The following is a 20,219-nucleotide window of genomic DNA, read 5'->3' on the forward strand; positions in this document are numbered from 1 at the left end:
TGCATTAAAAATACAATAAATTGCCTTATTTGATTTTTTAAAATCTGTTTTAAAAAAAAGTGTTTGTTCTAGAAGGTTAACTATCATCCCTTGGTTCAGGTGATATCTGATCTGGGGAGGGGATCTGGAGGCTGAAAAAGTGTTTGAGGTTAGCATTTAGAAAGTGCTGATTAGAAATAAGTTGTTGTTATTCTCATCCTCTAAATTGATGTCTTTTTTTTTCCTTTTAGAATGGGCCAATGGTGGTTGGTTTAACACCTCAGGAAGCCAATGACAGGCTTACTATATTCCAGGTGCTGTTAATTTTAAGACATAACTTAATACTCCAAGTGAGCTAACACATAAAGGCTCTGAAAAGGAATCTCAGTAGTTGAATGAACTTTCATAGATATATAAGGTTACTCATTTGGCAAAGTCTGTTTTGTCTTAGTGAAAGCTATGTTGGAATTTTTCTATGCATTTGCAAGGAATACTGTTAAAATCTATAATTTTTTAGGAGTCAACACAAAGGCTGCACAGATAATGAGTAGTAATTGCTAGATACAATATTCTGATGAGAGTCTTCCCACAGGTTTAGTGTATTTGACTATAGGCTATTCTTGTGTTCATTACTGTGTTTATTTTTTTGTGGTTGAAGTCTGTCTTTATATCATTATTAATATCTATTCCTGCAATAACAACTTTTAATGCTTCTACTTTTCCCGTACTGCTATTCATTTGACTTCCTACTATGTTCCCTGAGTTACATTGCAATTGACAATTAAATTATGTTTTTCTTTGCTGCTTTAATGGTAGTAATTCTTCCTTCAACAGTCAATAGGATTTGCACAGAATACTTGGAGAGGTAGAATTTTCTGTATCCATCTTTTTATTTCTTTGTGTGTCATGCTTCACCTCTTTCAAGTGCAGTCTTAGCATTTATTGTTCTGTCACTGTGCCACATGAAGTAAATAGTTTTTTCCTGTCAGCTTCTAAAGATGTGCCTCCAAGCTAACTAAAAGTTGCTTTTCTCAAGAAAATTGTTGACAAAGCTGTTGACAGTGTAAGCTGTTACTATCTCTCTGTATCTTTCTATTATTTCCTAGATTTTAGTCTAATTCAGCTCTAATAATAATTTCAGATCTTGAATATTTAGTAATTTTTATTAACTTTTTATTAATTTATTATTATTTAATTATTTTATTTAACTTTTTTCTTTTTCTTTCTTAGAATCGATGTGATAATCTCTTTCGGAAATATATTACTTGTGCAGGTGGAGAAGATCTTTTTGGTTTGCCAGTTACTCAGTGTCCTCACCTGCTTGAAATAAGGAAGCAATTGAATCTGCTGCAGAAACTCTATAATCTATATAACAGTGTCATTGACACAATCAGTGGCTACTATGATATTCTTTGGTCAGAATTAGACATTGAAAAAATTAACAGTGAACTTATGGAATTTCAGAACAGGTGAGAAACTGCTGTGGTGTTAAAGTTGCCTAAAGTACTTCTTGAATATGATTATAATTGGTTAGCACCAATAGTCATATATAAGCATGTATTTATTTAGTGAGACATGAAAAATGTGAATTTAAATTGAAAAATATATACATTACCAATGTGATAAAATCAGGGAAAATTTAGATTCTAAATGCTGAGCATTATTATTCCTTAGATTCTTGGCTACCTTTTTTAATAAGCTCAGAATAGATGTTGAAATTGTTATTTATTTTGTATGAAGAAAAGTTTCACCTTTTTCTTTTAGTATTGTTGTTCATGAGAGATAGATTTATGCTAGATGTCAATGGCAAGTTAGTGAATTGCTGAATAGTTTTTCTACAAAATGGGTTAAATTGCATACACATGGAAGCTGAACTTTTCATCAAACCAGGATTAAAAAAAATTAAAGAATTAAACCCTGGGGAACAGGGTTTTTCTAGAGCTCAGAGCAGTGCATACATCAGTCTCACCAAAAGATGAAATCAAGATGTAGAACATTTCAACTGGTTTTGAAGATCACTTTTGAAGATCACGCGGTTATTAAAATTATGCAGCTACATTCCTTAAGGGGAGGCTGTAGCTGCCTACCTAGCTATCAGTTATTGAAATAGACTGGAAACAGATTTTCTCACATGGAGAAGCACATGCAGAAACTACAAATTAAAGGTAACCTTAATTTGGAAGGTATGTGTTCTCCTGTTAAAACCATATACTGTGGCTTTAAAGAAAGAGTATTTAAAACTTTTTGAAAAGGCTTGCTTTGTCTCCATGTAGGTGCCATAAACTCCCTCGTGCTGTAAAGGAATGGCAGCCTTTCCTTGACCTAAAGAAGACCATAGAGGACTTCAGTGAATGTTGCCCATTGCTTGAGCACATGTCAAGTAAAGCAATGATGCCTCGGCACTGGAAGCAGATTATGGATCTCACTGAACACAGATTTGATGTGGAGAGTGAAACATTCAAACTGAGGAATATAATGGAAGCTCCACTATTAAGATATAAAGAGGAAATAGAGGTATTGTGGAGGAAGAAATATGGAAGCTGAAACTAACAATTTGCTTGTATAGTATAGGAGTATCAGAAGCAAGAAGGAAATCAAAACATTTCTGTGGAAAGAACAGAGACATGGACAATCGCTTCAGGTTTTTGTATGAAATTATGACACAAATATATCATGGTGTCAACTTCTTTTTTTATAAGTCATGCCATTTGTGAGGGTACCTTGCATTGTGACATTAAACTTACGAAAAGTAATCACTATATTATTTTATTCCCCCCCCTCAGAGCTGATTAAACTGGGATGTGGTGTACAGATTATTAGCTATGGTGTTTGTATATCTGTAGGCCTTTCCACTAAATAGTTGCTCATGAGCCTAATGTTACCTAGTGTTAAAGGAAATGAAGAGCTAGATTCATATACCAGGGACTTGAGGGATTCATATCTTGATATCCTTTTTATTTAAAAGGATATCTGCACCTGTGCTGTGAAGGAGAGAGACATTGAGCAGAAGTTAAAACAAGTGATAGCTGAATGGGATAACAAGATGTTTAACTTTTCAAACTTTAAAACTCGTGGGGAGCTTCTTTTAAGAGGTGACAGCACGTCAGAAACAATTGCTACCCTGGAGGACAGCTTGATGATTCTTGGTTCTCTCATGAGTAACAGGTAACAGGAAAGCAGGGGAGGGAATGGGGGGAGAGATAAAAATATTAGCAAAAGTCTTTTAGTGAACAAATCTATCACAGAAAAGAAGGTAAATAAACATCTAGATAAAACCTAAGAGCTTGCTTGTCCTTGGGCTAGTTCTTATTGTATCTAGTTTACTTCCCCAATAAATTCTTTTGAAAACGTGTAGCTGCAGCTTGGATTTCCTGAATAAACAGCTGAAAAGTTTTCATTGATGCAAGAAAGTGGAGACACAAGAGGGAACACTGCCTGGCTATGGCAGGCATACTACGGGTATGACAGGCACTGCTACTCTGCCCCTGTGATAGGTCATTGCATCATGCCAAAGGTGCTGAAAATCCCAATTAGAGCAAGCTTCAGTTTGTCTGGTTTCACATGCCAAAATACACAGATAAATAAGGAACACAGAACCTGATCATCAGGCAGATGCTCAAAAGCAGGAGTTTAGGAGAGTTCAGGAACTCTTGAGTTTACAGCTTTCAGGATGTTGAGTAGTCCCTTTACCTTAGAGTGAAATTGAAGTCTTGCTCCCACCCTATTCCTGTTGGATCAGAGCTGTGCTATGCACCTTGTGTACTCAGCAGCAAGTTGGAGCTGACTGGATTTAGAGCTGCCAACTAGCTGAATTAAGTTTTTATACTGTCAATTGAAAAGTTTTAAGCATAAAAACTAGTCCTCATCCAGTGGCTTATATGCTGCTTTTCAAGAGTCTTGTTTTTTTCTTGAAATAAAGAAATGCCTTTTTTTTTTTTTAATTGTAGATACAATACACCATTCAAGACACAGATTCAGAAGTGGGTGCACTATCTTTCCAACACAACGGATATAATTGAGAACTGGCTGACTGTGCAGAACTTGTGGATTTATTTAGAAGCTGTTTTTATTGGTGGTGATATAGCAAGGCAGCTTCCAAAGGTTTCTAGACATGCCTTTTTTCAGTTTTCTTATCAACATTTTAAGAATAAAACTGTACTGTGATGTCATTGATGCAGTAAAATAAATTTAATTTCTTTTAGTATTTAACAAAACTGAACTTGCTAGGAAATTGGGTAAGCAGTGCCAGTGGAAGACATGGTGTGACAAAGAATAAGAAAATCATGTGATCTGTTTGATCTTTTGATTTCTAGATTGTAAAGCTGTTAACTAATATGTATTGAAACATTGTGCCTAGCAGTAGCCTTCTGTAGTAGTACCTACCACTAGCATAGTAGTACCTAGGAATCCTTATCTTAAACTTTCCTGCATGGCTTTTCAAATTAAAAATGAGCTTTAGTTTTAGAAAAAAAAAAAATCTTCAGCTTTGAAGCTCCAATTCAAGTATGAGTTTTCTGTCTTTTTCTCTAGAAATGTAAGAGAAAGTACATAGCAGGCTTGACAGCCAAGTATAAAATAAGCTCTATTGTGTAAGCAGAAAGAATTGTGTCTAAGCTGAAATATTTCTAGAAGACATGTGATTACTAGTGAGAAGATTGCTGTTGAGATTACTGGGTGCTGGTTCTGGAAGCAGATGCCTTTTCCCTCTTCTCTCTTCCTTCCTCCATTTCTTCAATTCCACATTCACTGTCATGTTTCAACAGGAAGCAAAGCGTTTCTCTAACATTGATAAATCCTGGGTAAGGATCATGACCCGAGCTCATGAAACACCCAATGTTGTTCAGTGCTGTGTTGGAGATGAAATAATGGGACAATTATTGCCACATTTACTGGAGCAGCTTGAAATTTGTCAGAAATCGCTCACAGGGTAAGATTACTACGAGACCATGTTCTTGGCCAGATGGTTGTGCATTGTGTGAACTGAGGAAAGAGCAATTGCTCAGGTACTGTCCCATGAACTTTGAAAGATCATGTTCTTATTCTACTATGAATGCAGTTGAACTGAGCAAACAAGTTAGCAGGATAATACAACACCTACAAAGAAACCAACTCATGGATAAGTATTTCATTTGTGGCTAAGGTGTCACTCACTGTCTATCTCTGTTGAAACCAAAGCTGTTTTCAGTCTACTCTCAATCCAGAAGGCAGTCTAGATTTGTGTGCCCCATTCACACCTTTCACAGATCTGGGAGACATTCAACTTGAGACATATAAATAGCAAGTAAAAGAGTTAATGTAAAAATATTTTATTTCAGTTTAGTTTCTTTTCTTTTTATTGGTGTTTAGATTAAAGCAAATAATAAAAGTTTTGTATGCAATGATTTCTGATAATAAGAGAATAGCTTTAAAGCAGATGCTTTACACGAGTGTATGATGCATGAAAATTGTTATTGCTACAGCTAAAAATTGTATAATAAATTGTGAGAAATACCACTTTTAAAGAGGAAAGGATGTAGAAATCAACCCAAATCACTTACCATCTACCCCCTCCTGGCTTCTCTTCCAATTTTTAAAAAATGCAGGTACCTGGAGAAAAAGCGCCTGCTATTTCCACGATTCTTCTTTGTGTCAGATCCTGCTCTCTTAGAAATTCTTGGCCAGGCATCCAACTCTCACAATATACAGGCACATCTGCTGAATGTGTTTGACAACATTAAAACTGTCAGGTTCCATGAAAGGGTATGTACTGCACACACCTCAGTTACATTCCTTCTCATTAACAATTTGTCATACTTGCTGAATTAGAGAGCTACTTGGTTGCATAAGGCATTCTGCTGTTTTACTTTATTCACTAACTATTTGATGCTGAGTAGGCTTTCTTCGTTTAAGATTTTTTTCACATCCTCATTTATGATGTAGTAAAACTTCATGTAGATTAGCAAAACAAAAATTTGCACCAGTCCTTAAATTTCAGGAAAATCCACCTATGTACTGAAATTTTTTCTGTGGCTTCCTTACAAATAAGCTTTTAAGTCTTTATGAGCTTATTTGTATCTTTACATTGCCTGTATTTGTGTTTTTCCATTCATGTTTTGATTGTAAGAAAAAGTGTATATACTGTCTCTCCTGTTTCTGACCTGCCCTTACTGTACCTTCACACGCAGTGTTTTAAGAACACTTTTCTTACACCTTTTGCAACAACAGATAGCAATATTTTCTCCTTATGTATGCATTTTCTTAGAAACTAATTACCTCCCCATGCTTTTTGCTTTTCTTTGATTGTCCATGTTCCTTAACTTTTCTGTTTTCAGTATTTTTGATTCTAAGGCTGTAAATTTTGTTAGGCTGTTGACCCACCAATGATGGGGGAAGGCTTTCTTTATTGTGACTGCAAAGTGGATGTTGTTACAGAATCACAAAATGGGTCAGGTTTGAAGGGACCACAGTGGGTAGTCTGGTCCAGCCTCCCTGCTCAAGCAGGGTCATCCTAGAGCACATGGCACAGGATTGCCACTGAAACTTTAGTGAGATTCAGGAATTGTCAATATATTAGGTTTTGTCTCCTTGTTCATGACAGTGTTTTGTTTAAAGCCTTTCTGCATGGCAAAATAATGATTTAATAGTCTTTACATTTCATTGAACAAGCTGATATAATTCATTAGTTACTTAAATCAGTGTAATGGAGTGATTGCAGGAAAATATGAATTATTGTAAGGATAAATAATGTATCTATAAACACAAGATATTTTTTCTTTTACTAGGTATATGATCGTATACTGTCAATTAGTTCACGAGAGGGTGAGACTGTAGAGCTGACTAGACCTGTAATGGCTGAAGGTAATGTGGAAGTTTGGCTCAGCTCTCTGTTGAAGGAATCCCAGCTATCACTGCATCAAGTTATTCGCCAGGCAGCTATGGACATCCAGGAAACAAGTTTCGAGATTACTGAATTTCTTTCTACTTATCCAGCCCAGGTAATATCCTTGCTAAATGAATGAAGAATTATTTCCTGATATTTATCAGTTTTTTCTTGTCTTAGCATTCAAAGCTGCAGCCAGTGTTAAATACAAAACTAGCATTTAATTTTATTTTAATCATCTCAGTCTTTTAAGTTTCAGCTTCACATAGGTGAACCCAAAAGAAGATCACTTACCCTAAAGCTCCTGTTTAAAAAGGAAGCTGAATGCAATAAATTAACATAATGAAGTTAACACTATTTTTTACAAGCTTAATACTTGACTGCTGAAGGAAAAGTAGTAAAATTGTATGTTTGTTCATATGTTCAGGAAAATGCTATGTATTGCTAAAGATTTAAAACTGAGGGTGTTGTTGAGGGAAAATTATTTTTTAGTAGAAGCTTCCCTTGTGATCAGGAATGTTGGAGATGGAATTAAGACTTTGTGAATTACTCTAAAAATATTTCAAATTGAAGCAGTAATTATTCACTGGTTAGTTATTATTTATATAAAGTATATTTGTTACCTATAGTATTTTTATATATACTGTAAATTATATGGAGCAGTTGTATAAGCAATGCACTGTAGGCAGTATCTACAAGACTGAGGTACAGGCTTAACTATGGGTTTTTGAATGCAGCTGGACACACAAAACATGACCTCTGTATGAATGCATGGAAAGTAATTTTTATACCTATAGTAGGATAAAAATTTCTTTAGTTTTTCTGTGTCTGTGAATGTACATTTTAGGTGAAAGAAAAAAGATTATGAAGCATATACTTCTGTGTTTCCTAAGGTCGGGTTATTGGGGATCCAAATGATTTGGACAAGAGACTCAGAAGAAGCTTTGACTCTTGCCAAGCAGGATAAAAAAGTTATGCGTAAGACAAACCAGTTTTTCCTGGATCTTCTGAACATGTTGATAGCTATGACAACAAAGGACCTTAGTCCATTTGAGCGAGTTAAATATGAGACATTAATCACTGTTCACGTGCATCAGAGGGACATTTTTGATGGTCTTGTAAGTATTAAAAAATTAACAATGAATTACAAGGAGTTTTCCACATAATACAATGTGAAATGATAAGAAAATACTATGATACCGATGAACTCCTGCCTCATAAGATAAACGTTTAATTTCATTACTCTAATGATTATGTGTCCTGGAATATTATTAAAGTGCAGATGCTGCTTCAACTAAGTCTTAATTAATTTTAGGTAATTCAGTGGGTTTTCCTCTCCCCAGGCAGTAGCAGAATTTTATGTTTCCTGTTGGTCCACTAAAGTTAATAGTTACTCTGTAGCATGATCAGTTAGAGACTTCTATTTCCTCATACATTTTGTTGCAAGTAATTTTCCTTTTTCTGGACTGCATAATGAATTTCTACAAGTAAATAAAATAAATATAGAGTTATAGTACAGGAAAAAGATTGAAGCTGGTATTCTCTCTGATCTAGTTTCAATAGCATACATAATTATTACTTAGGAATTTTTAAAATCACTTTACACCTTCTCATGCTGACACAGGGTGCTAAATTAAGGAAAATGCATTTAGTTTGATCAAACTTAAAGCTAGCATGCCCTTTTACCTATGGGAAGTCCTGGATCTGATTCTGAAATTAAGCTGTCCAAGAAAATAATTATTTAGTTTTGTTCCATTATTAACAGTCAGGCATTTATCTTTTAATTGTAGAATCATTTGTTTCTAGTATAATCATTTTATGTAAAGTGTAGTTTTTAGATACAAACGAAATTATTTTTAAATCCTGTTTTAATATTTGATAGAGCAACTGTGACTTATTTGCAGTTCTGTTGCATTCCTTAGATAGAATCAGTACCATGACACTGCCGTGAAATATCTTTTTTCCCAATATGCATGTGGTTTCATACTATTCTCATAGCAGTTCATGACATCAAATATCCCATTATGTACTTCTGACTCGTGTAAAAGTAAAGTGATACAGAGGACTAAAAGGAATGGCTATTTTAAGGTTAAACTGAAATTATTCTTGTTTGAAGCTTATGGACTGTTAATTTGTCTTTAGACCTTTGACACACTTGTCTAAAATCTGAAGTTCCTCTGCCTAAGTATGCGATTGAACAATAATACATTACAATTTTTGTGGTAAAAATCCAGATAGATTCTCCACTATCCACTATATTTTACTATGTTTGCAGTGCTGCCTTTGAATCTACCACTTAGATGACATAATATAAATGTGAAAGTAAATGTTAGCCATGAATGCCACAGCCTTGTCTTCCCTCTCTTAGTGCTGCATGCGTATCAAGAGCCCTACGGACTTTGAGTGGCTGAAACAATGTAGATTTTATTTTAATGAAGACTCTGATAAAATGGTGATTAAGATCACTGATGTGAGCTTCACATACCAGAATGAATTCTTGGGCTGTACTGACAGGCTTGTCATAACACCTCTTACAGACAGGTGAAAAAGACTAATTTTATTCCTTTATTCTTTGCTGCCAAACCTCAGCTTTTACAAGAGCAATTTTGTCATTCCTGTTGGATGCACATTGATCTCTGCAGAGTTTATCCTTCACAGTCTTGTCAAAGTCAGTACTTTCATATGGAATGCTTAAATATTTTTTGTTTCTGTGCCTTTTAATGTGAATAATGTCTGACTTATTTTCTCCCACATACTTGCACTGGTCCCCTATATGTCCTGAAGGTCACTTAATGTAAGTGACCTTCATTCTTATGTACATGAAGCCAAGATACCTGAGGATCTGATATATCCAACAGATAAAATATGTAGAGATACAGGACAAAAGTAGGTGTTTACAGACATGCTAATTTTCTTTTCAGAGCTAAGAAAGAACAGACAGGAAAAGCAATTTTTATTCAGCTGCAGTAGTTTGGAGATCTTTGATCAAAAAGGATGTTGAAAGAATTCCAATCCTATTAACAGAGAGATCTACCTGTCTAACTCAAATAGCACAAAGAATGATTTATAACCTATCATTGGCAAAATCAAGGCGTTGTTTGGTTGTGTTTTTTTTTTTAACTATTCCATACAAAAAAATTCTAAAGCTAGTCTTTATATATAATTATTAGCTGGTGTTTTGCTGCATTATGCATAGATGTTTCATTTATGAAAATGGGATGCACTGTGTGATCAAATTTCAAAGATGGACAAGAAAGGAAAGGTTAGATATCTTTCATTATTGTACTCCACAGTATAATGTGTTTCAAAGCTACTCCAGACAAAATAACTCAGTATCCAAGCTATTAAAACTAAGATTAAGCAGCATCTCTGTATCTGCTTTCTTCCTTTCTTGTGATCTTTCAGGTTACTGATAATTGAGGATTATCTGTTCTTTCACTTTGTGTGATGAAATGAACCTTAATATTCCCTGCATCAGAAACCAAGTGAAGGGGTTTTGTCCTTATTGATCTAAATTGTAATTAGGGGAATATCATTTCAGCACTTCCCTTTTCTTCTTTAAATCAGACCTTGCATAAGTTCCTCTAGCACTATACAGAAATCCCTCTGCTGCAGCTTGATTGATTGTTGCCATTTAGATGTTACATCACTTTGGCTCAAGCGTTGGGCATGAACATGGGTGGAGCACCTGTGGGACCTGCAGGAACTGGAAAAACTGAAACCGTGAAAGATATGGGACGGTGCCTTGGAAAATATGTAGTGGTCTTCAACTGTTCAGACCAGATGGACTTCCGAGGACTTGGGAGGATCTTCAAAGGTAAGATGTGGACCAAAGGTAAGCTGTTGGCCAAATAGTCAATTGTTTTCTGGGGTGCACAAAGCACAGTATAACTAACTGGGCAGAGAAAGTGATCCACTGTACTCAGCTTTGGAGTGGCCTCATCTCAAGTACTCTGCAGTTCTGGAGTCAACAGTACAACAACATATGAAAATACTAGAATATATCCAAACGACAGCAAAAAAGAAGGTGAAAGAGCTAGAGGACATGACTTAAGAGGAACAGCTGAGTATACCATGTTTGTTTTGCTTTGAGAGACTGAGGGGTACTCTCTTTGCTGTTTATAACTTCCTCGTGAGGGTGAGTGGAGATGGAGGTGCTAATCTCTCTGGTGTCTGATAATAGGATATGGGGGAATGGCTTGAAGCTGCATGGGGTGAAATTCAAGCTAGGTATTTGCTGAGAGTGTGGTCAAGCACTGTAGCGAGCTCTCCAAGGAAGTCATTTGGGTCTCAAGCCTGTTGGTGTCTAAATAGTAATTATAAAATGATCTTTTATATATGGATATATGGTTTAAATTTTAGATACACCTTTGAGGAGTCAGCAGTTCTACTTGTTGATCCTCATAAGGCTCCTTTATAAGTCAGTCCTTTATATTCTGAGATATTTTAGGAACTACATGAACGTTTCAAAGGATAAGAGGACATCTCCATGAAACAAGGTTGAAACATAACAGGCAGATGGTTTCAGCCTTTTAATAAATGCAAGTAATTAATATTTTTCTATGTGTATAAAATACAGTTGCAACACTGTCTTCAGTAAATAGAAATGCTATGAAAACATGACACAATTTATGAAAGGATAGATAAGGTCACTTAAAATGACTTAAAGTCACAAGGAGAACTGCTGCTGTGAAGAGAAAATGTATGAAATTTATTGCTGAACTGGTGGGATGTGCTGAGTTTTGATTTCAGTGTTTTGTCTCATTCAAATATTGAAGTTTGTATCAGTACAAGGAAATGCATGGGTAGTTCTAGATATGCTAAAAACAATTTGCAGAGCTCACTGAAGTTAGGTGCAGATGACATTTTTTAAGCATCTGAAATTTACACCTGTTAGTCATGGGTGATGTCAAATAAGAGACCAAATGGAAGTTCTTGACTATTGTATTGTTGCAAGTGACTATATCTATGATTTTGTTCTGTTTTTCCCACAAAATCCAAGGAAAAATACAGTTCTGGAATAGACTGACCTCCAGCTTCTAAATGCAACTGTATTGTTCATTTTAATATGTCCAATAAGCTGTTGACAACCTGTCACATTTTCATAGAATTACTGGAGGAATTTTTCTTTAGGGGGTAAAGAGGGACAGGAAAACATTAAAGATATAAGAAAAAGAGAAAAAAATCAAAGAACATAATATGCTAGGAAATCTTAAGGACTTTGAGTTTGTATTTCTTACTTGGAATTAAAATTCTACTCTTTGTTCCTTTCCCAACCCTCGAAAATAAACACTTCCGTCCCTTCCCCCCCTGCCCCCACCCCGAAATAGATTAACATAATTTTTGGCTTGTGAATTGCACCAAAAAAGGTTTAAAAACATAATGTTTATATGCTTAGTTGCTTTTCTCTTTGAAGGTCTGGCTCAGTCTGGCTCCTGGGGTTGCTTTGATGAATTCAATCGTATTGATTTACCAGTGCTATCAGTAGCTGCACAGCAAATAGCAATCGTGTTGACATGTAAGAAGAAACATAAAAAAATGTTTGTTTTTACTGATGGAGACAATGTAGAAATGAACCCAGAATTTGGCATTTTTCTTACTATGGTAAGTATTCAGTAAGTTCTAATATACCAGTGAGGACTGTACAATAATCAAGTCTAACTTGGTACTTGCTAACTCTTACATCTTTCAGTTCTTAGAACTAACTCACTGATAGTTTGAGAACATTGAGCATTGCTACAAGCACAGTTTACAGGGTCTTGTTTCAATAGCATCAAGCACATGCAACTAAAAAATGCAGGCATTTTATTTGCAGACATAAATGCAAGTTATCTCAATTTCAGTTTTCTTCTACATGCCAAATTCTGTCTCCCAAAGTATGCTTTTTTGCTACAATTACAGAAAAATTGCCATAAAGATATAGGTAGGAGTAGCCAGTAAAAATAAGACCTATAAGACAAACTCAGATTTGAAATGCTTAGGTGGAACATTTTTCATGTCTCATGGGTATAAAAGAGGCAAAAATTCTGTAGAGATATGGTGGTAAGTCTGCATGGCAATTAATTTTGACATTTGACTTAAAGCCAATTAATTATTTTTACTACCAAAATGGCATATTCATTTGCTGATTCTTCTGTTTGTGCAAGGTACATTCAACTTCAACACCTGTTTTTCCTCTCCAGAATCCAGGATATGCTGGACGGCAAGAACTTCCTGAAAACTTGAAGATCAATTTCCGTTCAGTGGCTATGATGGTTCCTGATCGTCAGATCATAATTCGTGTTAAATTGGCCAGCTGTGGTTTCATTGATAATGTTGTGTTGGCAAGGAAATTCTTTACACTGTACAAGCTGTGTGAAGAACAGCTGTCAAAGCAGGTATTACACTCATAGGGTGCAACCTGATTATTTTAGGGAAAAACGATCTGTGAAATCACAAAATATTTGTGTGAAGAATAAGGAAAGGTTCATGCTCACTAAGTAAGCTAAGAGACACTTGCAGTTTAGTAACGCAGCCGTCTGCTGCCCTGGAAGATTAACTTCTGCTGCAGGTTGTCGGATGGGGCTTTCATGCAGATTGCCACTTATTATTAAGATTTAGCTTTAGTGCATGGTGATGGCTGAGACAAATAAAATATTAATTTTAGCCTTTGTTGATATTACAGAGTGGGTTGAGAGGCATTTGGTTTGTGCTGCCTGTGCTTGTACAGATATTTCTCAGCTTCTAAGGGCCACAGAGAATTCAAAATAATACTGATAAAGTATTTCTCAATAGTCCTTGGGAACTCTGTCTTGATTAAATAACTTATGATTAATTTTTTTTTTTCTGTCACATCTTAGATTTTAATAGATGGTAGCAGATTTGGAAAGTGAATTTGGTCATTGTCATACAGCCAAAGAATAGTTGGTGGGTGTTTGGGGGCATTTGAAATGCTTGTACCACTTTTCCTACATATTCATCCATGCCTTAAATAGTAAATAAGAACTATTTCACCCCTATTAACTTGGGGAAAATCTTCCCAAACTTCACATATCTTCTAGGTGCATTATGATTTTGGCTTGCGGAATATATTGTCTGTACTGCGTACGCTGGGAGCAGCAAAAAGAGCAAATCCCACAGATACTGAATCTACCATCGTCATGCGTGTTCTGAGAGATATGAACCTGTCTAAACTGGTAAGTTCTGAGGACCTGATAAATAATTTAAACTGCACTTTGGAGCTACGTGATCTCTAGAAGATTGTATGTGACCTTTACACTGAAGCTAGCTTGGAAATGTTTCATTCTCCGAGTGGAACATTTTAGCTGTGAGGGCGATAAATTTCTCATAGTACCCTGTGTGGGACTGAGGAGGGAGTGAGCTTTCTGTTGCTTGACTTTCTACCCGGGCTTAACCTTGAATTGTTCACAATTTTTTAACTTATTTTTCCTGCTACTGTTAGAAGTAAGTAGAAGTCTATGCAGTAACTTCTTTAGAAACTTTGTGCTTAAGTATTTAGTTACTCTTTTGAAAGAATCTGTTATTCATAGTAATGAGGACCATTTCACCTGTCTAAATAGCTAACAACCCTCTTCTGCTGCTGTGATACATCATCTTTTTTTTTCTTTACACCAAATAAAATAGACAATTTTCTAAATTTTATTGCGAAAATCTACTATAAGAAATTCATTCTGCATGTTAGTGATTTATTTTGACAAATGGAAGCATCACATGATCTCTTTCTGCTGTGTCCTTCTAATGTTTAGCACCTAGAGGATTATATAGATTGTTCCTTAGGTTCTCAAGCATTTCTTTAGGTCTTCAGGACTTAGGGACTGTTCTTTCTAAAGTTGATAAAATAAATAGAACTGGTTTTAGTCTTTGTGGATTTTTGTTTTCCCTGATTTTCCCTGATTTTAGATCGATGAAGACGAACCTTTATTTCTGAGTTTAATTGAAGATCTGTTTCCAGATATCCAGCTTGATAAAGCAGGCTATCCTGAACTTGAAGCAGCCATTGACAAACAGGTGATGTTTCTCATGATTTGTAGTGCTCTGGCATAATTGTTATAATTGTCATGAAGTGACATCTAAGAAAATTCTTGTGGAGTCTATCAAGCTGGCAATATATATTTTACTATTTAAACTTTTCCATAAATCTTTACCACTGGCACAGTATTATTAAGCTTATTCTTCAGGTCACTGAATTGGGATTATAGTGTCCTGTAGTTTTCTTGAGTCATGGTTACTGGGGTCCAATTTGAGAAATGCATGTATATGAGCTTGCCTTATGTGACCCAGGATTTATTATTTATCTGAAGTCCTGACAATTAGAATATTCATTTGAGAAAAGATTTACTTAAAATTACATCTCTTTTATTTAATTTCCCATTAGGTGTTTGTAATACTTCAGTAGGGCCAACTTAAGAATAGAATGTATATATATATATTATAGATATAGGTATATCTAATAGATTATAATGTACATGGAGGCTGGTTTACCTTATTTTTCTGAATATATATTTGAATACCAAATATATCTCCTTTTTCCAACAGTTTTTTTTTTGATATACACAAAGCCTTTACAAAGGGTATAATGATCTGTTGATGATATATCAATATCTATCTATTTATCTGTCTATATCTAAAGGCATCAAAATATATTTTGTGCTCTGAAACAATAGTAATTTGGTTTTCTGTCACTGTCTCTTAGGTGGAGGAATCTGGCCTTGTTTGTCATCCTCCTTGGAAACTGAAAGTTATCCAGCTTTTTGAAACCCAGAGAGTAAGGCATGGATTGATGACACTAGGACCTAGTGGTGCAGGAAAAACTACCTGCATCCACACTTTAATGAAAGCAATGACAGGTAATGTTAGTCCTTATATTGTAAACTGTTACTGAACTGTTACACTGTAAACTTTAAGCCCCATTGTTTCTTTTCAGAAAGCCTCAATTGCTTCTCTGTGAGAATATATTACTTGGAAGAATGAGTTTGTATGTTGAGATACTAATTATTCAAGTAGCTTAAAAATATCTGACATTAAAAACCGTATACTTCATGTCCTTTTGTCCATATTATCATACTTTTATGAGAAGTTCTTATTCTAGATGGATTAAGAAAGAGGAATACAGTCTAGGCAGGCAGCTCAGATTAAAGCATCTCCTGGGTTTTGCTGAGTTAATGCTGGACCCTTTTGCTAATCAGAAGTATTTATGTCTTTTTGAGCACAATGCATAAGACAGGGACTTTGCAATATAAAATAACTGGTTTTATAACCATAAATTCCTAGTTTAGACGGGGGAAAAAAGTCTCTGAGGACGTTAATTTTGTGTCCTGGCTGGAGGCTTGAAGACTGCTTTTTTTTTTTTGTCATCTGTACTTCTAAACAAATATATTAGTTGAAGAATGTCTGCTCGATCTTATTAAAATAAAAGGTCATAGCTTGGGGAGAAAAAACATCTCTCTTGAGGTAAGCTTGTGTTACCCCATTTCACAAGTTGCTTATATGATTTTCCAGAAGTGAATAATTTCTCTAAAAAATAGTTCAAAAATAGTTCAGCAAGTCTCATACATGCAGTAATGTGCTGTGTTTAAGAAATGCTGTAAGCTCTACATTGCAATGGAAGTGATTGTTCCATTTAGGAAAAAAGCCGGAAAGAACAAAGTTGCATTGCACAGTTTTCCTATCTTTTTTTTCTAGCACTGAGATGTGAACTACTACCAAGATAAAGTCACCTCACTACTTTTTTCAAAGCTGATCTTCTCACACAACCTCATGAAACGTTAAAATGCATGATCTGGCAGGCTTTTATCTTACATGTTAGTGAAATCTGATTATAATGAAGTTATTTTAAAATAGGTATTTTTTTCAGCTCTTTCTTTCAACATCTTACTACTGGCTCCTGGTTATGCTTTAATATTGGGGTTTTTTAAAGATGTCCAGCATTGTAGTTTTTAAGCTGTTGCTGACGAGATAAAAAATGAAGGTTATGTGGTCATGGTATGGCTAGTTAGAATTTGTCTGTGCAAGAGAATTCACAAGAATATGCCAATATTGTATGTTTTATCTGTTCTAAGATGTAGGCAAGTGCACAGAAGGGCAGAATAATCAATCATCTATCTGGTATTTATTCAATGGGTTTTAAAAATGTGTATCCAAGCCAAATGTTTTAAAGCACTATTGTTTGATAAGCCTTCAAAATATTAAACTAAACCTTAAATAAATTTCATCTTGCTGCTCTTCTCTTCCCAATGAAGCTATGAAATGTGAATTAAATATTCAAAAGTTTCAGAACTTCATTTTACTTTTTCTGATGTCTCCAATAATGAATTTTGTATAGCAAGAGAAGTTTTTCAAATAAATACACATGTTCTTATAATTATGAATGCATATTAAAGCATATACTTGGGTGTAATGAGTTTGAGTTTGTCAAAGTTCTCTTACCTCTGAAAAGAAATGTAAAAACTAACTGGTGGTCTGGCTTCATAGATTGTGGACAGCCACATCGTGAAATGAGGATGAATCCTAAAGCTATAACTGCTCCACAAATGTTTGGACGCCTTGATGTGGCAACAAATGATTGGACAGATGGAATATTTTCAGCGCTCTGGAGAAAAACTTTAAAAGCAAAGAAAGGTATTGTGGTGGGTTGACCTTGTCTGGACTCCAGGTGTCCATTAAGTTGCACTACAACTCCTTTGCCCAGCTGGGCAGGGGAGAGAAAATAAACAGAAAACAACTCACAGATTGAGATAAGGCAGTTTACTAAAGTAAAAGCAAAAATTTGCATAAGCACAAGGAAAGAGGAAAAAAAGGATTATTCTCAACTTCCCATCAGCAAGCGATGTTCAGCCACTTGCCAGGAAGCAGGGCTTCAGCACACAGAGAGGTTGCTCCAGAAAGCAAACACTGTAAACAACAGATGCCCCACCTTAGCCCCTTTCCTTAGCTTTTATATCTGAGCAGATGTCATATGGCATGGAATATCTCTTTGGATATTTTGGGTCAGCTGACCTGGTTTTGTCCCTTCCCAGGATCTTACTCAAGCCCAGCCCCTCGATGTGGGGAATATTGAGAAACAGAACTGATGCTGTGCCAGTGCTGCTCAGCAGTATCCAAAACACTGGTGTGTTATCAACACCTTTCCAGCCACCAATGCAGAGCACAGCACTGTTTAGGGCTGCTATGGGGAAAGGAAATCCAGCTCAGCCAGACCTAATACAGGTATACTGAAAAAGGCTTCCATTCAAAATAAAATCAGAAAAATCCTCAGAAAAGCAAAAGCCTCAGGAAAACTTTATAACACACAGTAACAGGGCTTTTTTACTTACATGGAAGCATTAGAAAATTGCTGGAAGAACTTCTGTCCCCTTTATAGTCTCTATTCTAAATGCTTTGTGTTCAAACAGTGTAGTGTAACACTTCACTGCACTTACTGAATTCTTTCTTTTGTATATTAGGCCCTCAGATGGAAGGAAAATGGAAGGTACAAGTCAGTTGCCCCATTAGTGGTATCCTATAAAAATTTTGATGCTGTCAGGATTTCTACCTGTTCTCTAGCTGCCATTTTAAAAGGAACCAGTTATGTCATAACAGCTAGCCCTTCACAATATCCTAGTCCATCTCAAATGGCACTAGATAATTCTATTTAGGCAGCTAATTTCTGCCTAAAATTATGCTGACATATATTCTTAGGCTGTTATTTTAACTAAATGAGTGTCCTTGAGGGTTTGATGCTACTAGATTCTTGCTTGATTATTGCTTCCTTTTTGTCTGAAAATTAGTATGTGATCTTTTCATTACGCCTTAGAAGAAAAAGTAAAAAAAATCCTAACACTTGTTGCACTATTTAATATAAAAATTCTTAGTCTTGAGAAATACAGATACTTTTAAAATAGAAAATACTTTTCAATTTAATTTTGGTAGGCTTGTTTCAAATCTAGAAATGGAGCACCCTTGAGAATGTAACATGGCATTAACTACTGATTTTTTTATCTTTTCCTTCAAGATGAAATATATATTAGCACACCCATATGACTTCCTCAGATTTACTCTGTAAGAGTTCTGTAATATCTCTTTATGAGTCAGACTCCTGACCATCTCATGCTTGAGATGCCTGAACTGTAGCTATAAAATCCCTCATATAAAAAGTTTATCATCTGTTTCATAACTCCTTGGTTCAATGCTAGCAAAGCTCCAAGCCACCTAGGCCTTCAAAATAAACGCTGATGGCAGAAGGAGCATCGCTGGCTAAGGAGCTGTCTAGAAATGCATGGTGGGGCTGCCTGCTCCCTAAGGGGTGGGCAGCCAGGAGCCAAGGTAGGATCTCTTTCCAGCCAGGATCTGTTGCTCTGTACCCAAGTGAGGCGAGCAAAACAGACCCAGACTCTCCTAGGACACAGAATCAGGCTTTAAAATACCTTTCTATTAGTAAATGGAAAGCAATGAAAAAACTTCAAAGGAAGCTGGATCAAGTTTAGGAACAGAACAAATGACAAGAATCTTCCCCTAATGGACCTCTTTTACTTATGATAGTGTGCATGCTATTTGAAAGAGTGATTTTTCAAGTGTTCCTTTCATATATTTTCTCTAAATTTATAAAACTCATTGAAAACAAATGAATGGTGTTTAAATATATCTGTAGTTGTTATCTTTATGTCATTTCATGTAAGTTGAAATAAACCTAATTTATTACTGTCTTGAAGACTGGATCCATAAAACTCTTTCGGAGTATTAAAACTTGTGACTTATGCTGATGGCCCTTTATATACTGAAGAATGGATAGTTATTAAGAATAGGTGACAAAATGAAGTACCCAGATGAAATTGAGTGATGGAAATGGTAATTGTATTAAAAGCTGAGATTGTAGCTGTGTGCATGAATTCAGAATTAGTTAAAAATTTGTTTGCAGAAATAAGAAACTGGTCCTTGAAAGAAACTAGCTGTTCATCCATAGCTGCTTTTGTCTGTTATGTTGCATTGTAGGTGACCACATTTGGATAGTTCTTGATGGTCCAGTAGATGCTATTTGGATTGAGAACCTTAATTCTGTCCTGGATGACAACAGAACTCTAACGCTAGCAAACGGTGATCGGATACCTATGGCGCCAAATTGCAAAATAGTCTTTGAGCCTCATAATATTGATAATGCTTCTCCAGCAACAGTTTCAAGAAATGGCATGGTGTTCATGAGCTCATCAGTTCTCACCTGGAGTCCTATCCTTGAGGTAGAACAGCTAAGTGTCTGTATATGCATTGAAGTTTTACTGGCTACTTCTTCAACACTTCACTCTTATTATTGTAGAACCTTTTTTTGTGCCTTTTGCTATGAAATCCCTTTTCCTCTGTATAAACTTCTAGGTCAGTATGTAAAATAGCAATGTTTCTGGTCATTTATGCA

The 20,219-nt window shown here is 35.5% G+C and overlaps 1 protein-coding gene across 4 annotated transcripts in view; it reads left to right on the plus strand.

The window, feature by feature from the left end:
* Nucleotides 1-20,219, plus strand: part of DNAH5 (dynein axonemal heavy chain 5) — a 134,812-nt gene that overhangs the window by 59,654 nt on the left and 54,939 nt on the right. For all 4 annotated transcript variants that reach the window (XM_071454132.1, XM_071454162.1, XM_071454142.1 and 1 more), the window contains exons 26-43: nt 231-293; nt 1,210-1,448; nt 2,253-2,493; nt 2,945-3,144; nt 3,927-4,080; nt 4,743-4,906; nt 5,562-5,718; nt 6,741-6,953; nt 7,732-7,956; nt 9,207-9,379; nt 10,477-10,655; nt 12,255-12,442; nt 13,021-13,215; nt 13,879-14,013; nt 14,738-14,845; nt 15,531-15,684; nt 17,309-17,455; nt 19,805-20,046. In XM_071454132.1, the coding sequence (XP_071310233.1) occupies nt 231-293; nt 1,210-1,448; nt 2,253-2,493; nt 2,945-3,144; nt 3,927-4,080; nt 4,743-4,906; nt 5,562-5,718; nt 6,741-6,953; nt 7,732-7,956; nt 9,207-9,379; nt 10,477-10,655; nt 12,255-12,442; nt 13,021-13,215; nt 13,879-14,013; nt 14,738-14,845; nt 15,531-15,684; nt 17,309-17,455; nt 19,805-20,046 (3,177 nt within the window). The remainder of the gene's footprint in view (nt 1-230; nt 294-1,209; nt 1,449-2,252; nt 2,494-2,944; nt 3,145-3,926; nt 4,081-4,742; nt 4,907-5,561; nt 5,719-6,740; nt 6,954-7,731; nt 7,957-9,206; nt 9,380-10,476; nt 10,656-12,254; nt 12,443-13,020; nt 13,216-13,878; nt 14,014-14,737; nt 14,846-15,530; nt 15,685-17,308; nt 17,456-19,804; nt 20,047-20,219) is intronic.

Source organism: Agelaius tricolor, unplaced genomic scaffold (genome assembly GCF_023055355.1).
Source record: "Agelaius tricolor isolate 1412-34295 unplaced genomic scaffold, bAgeTri1.0.p SCAF_2, whole genome shotgun sequence".
Lineage (NCBI taxonomy): Eukaryota > Metazoa > Chordata > Aves > Passeriformes > Icteridae > Agelaius > Agelaius tricolor.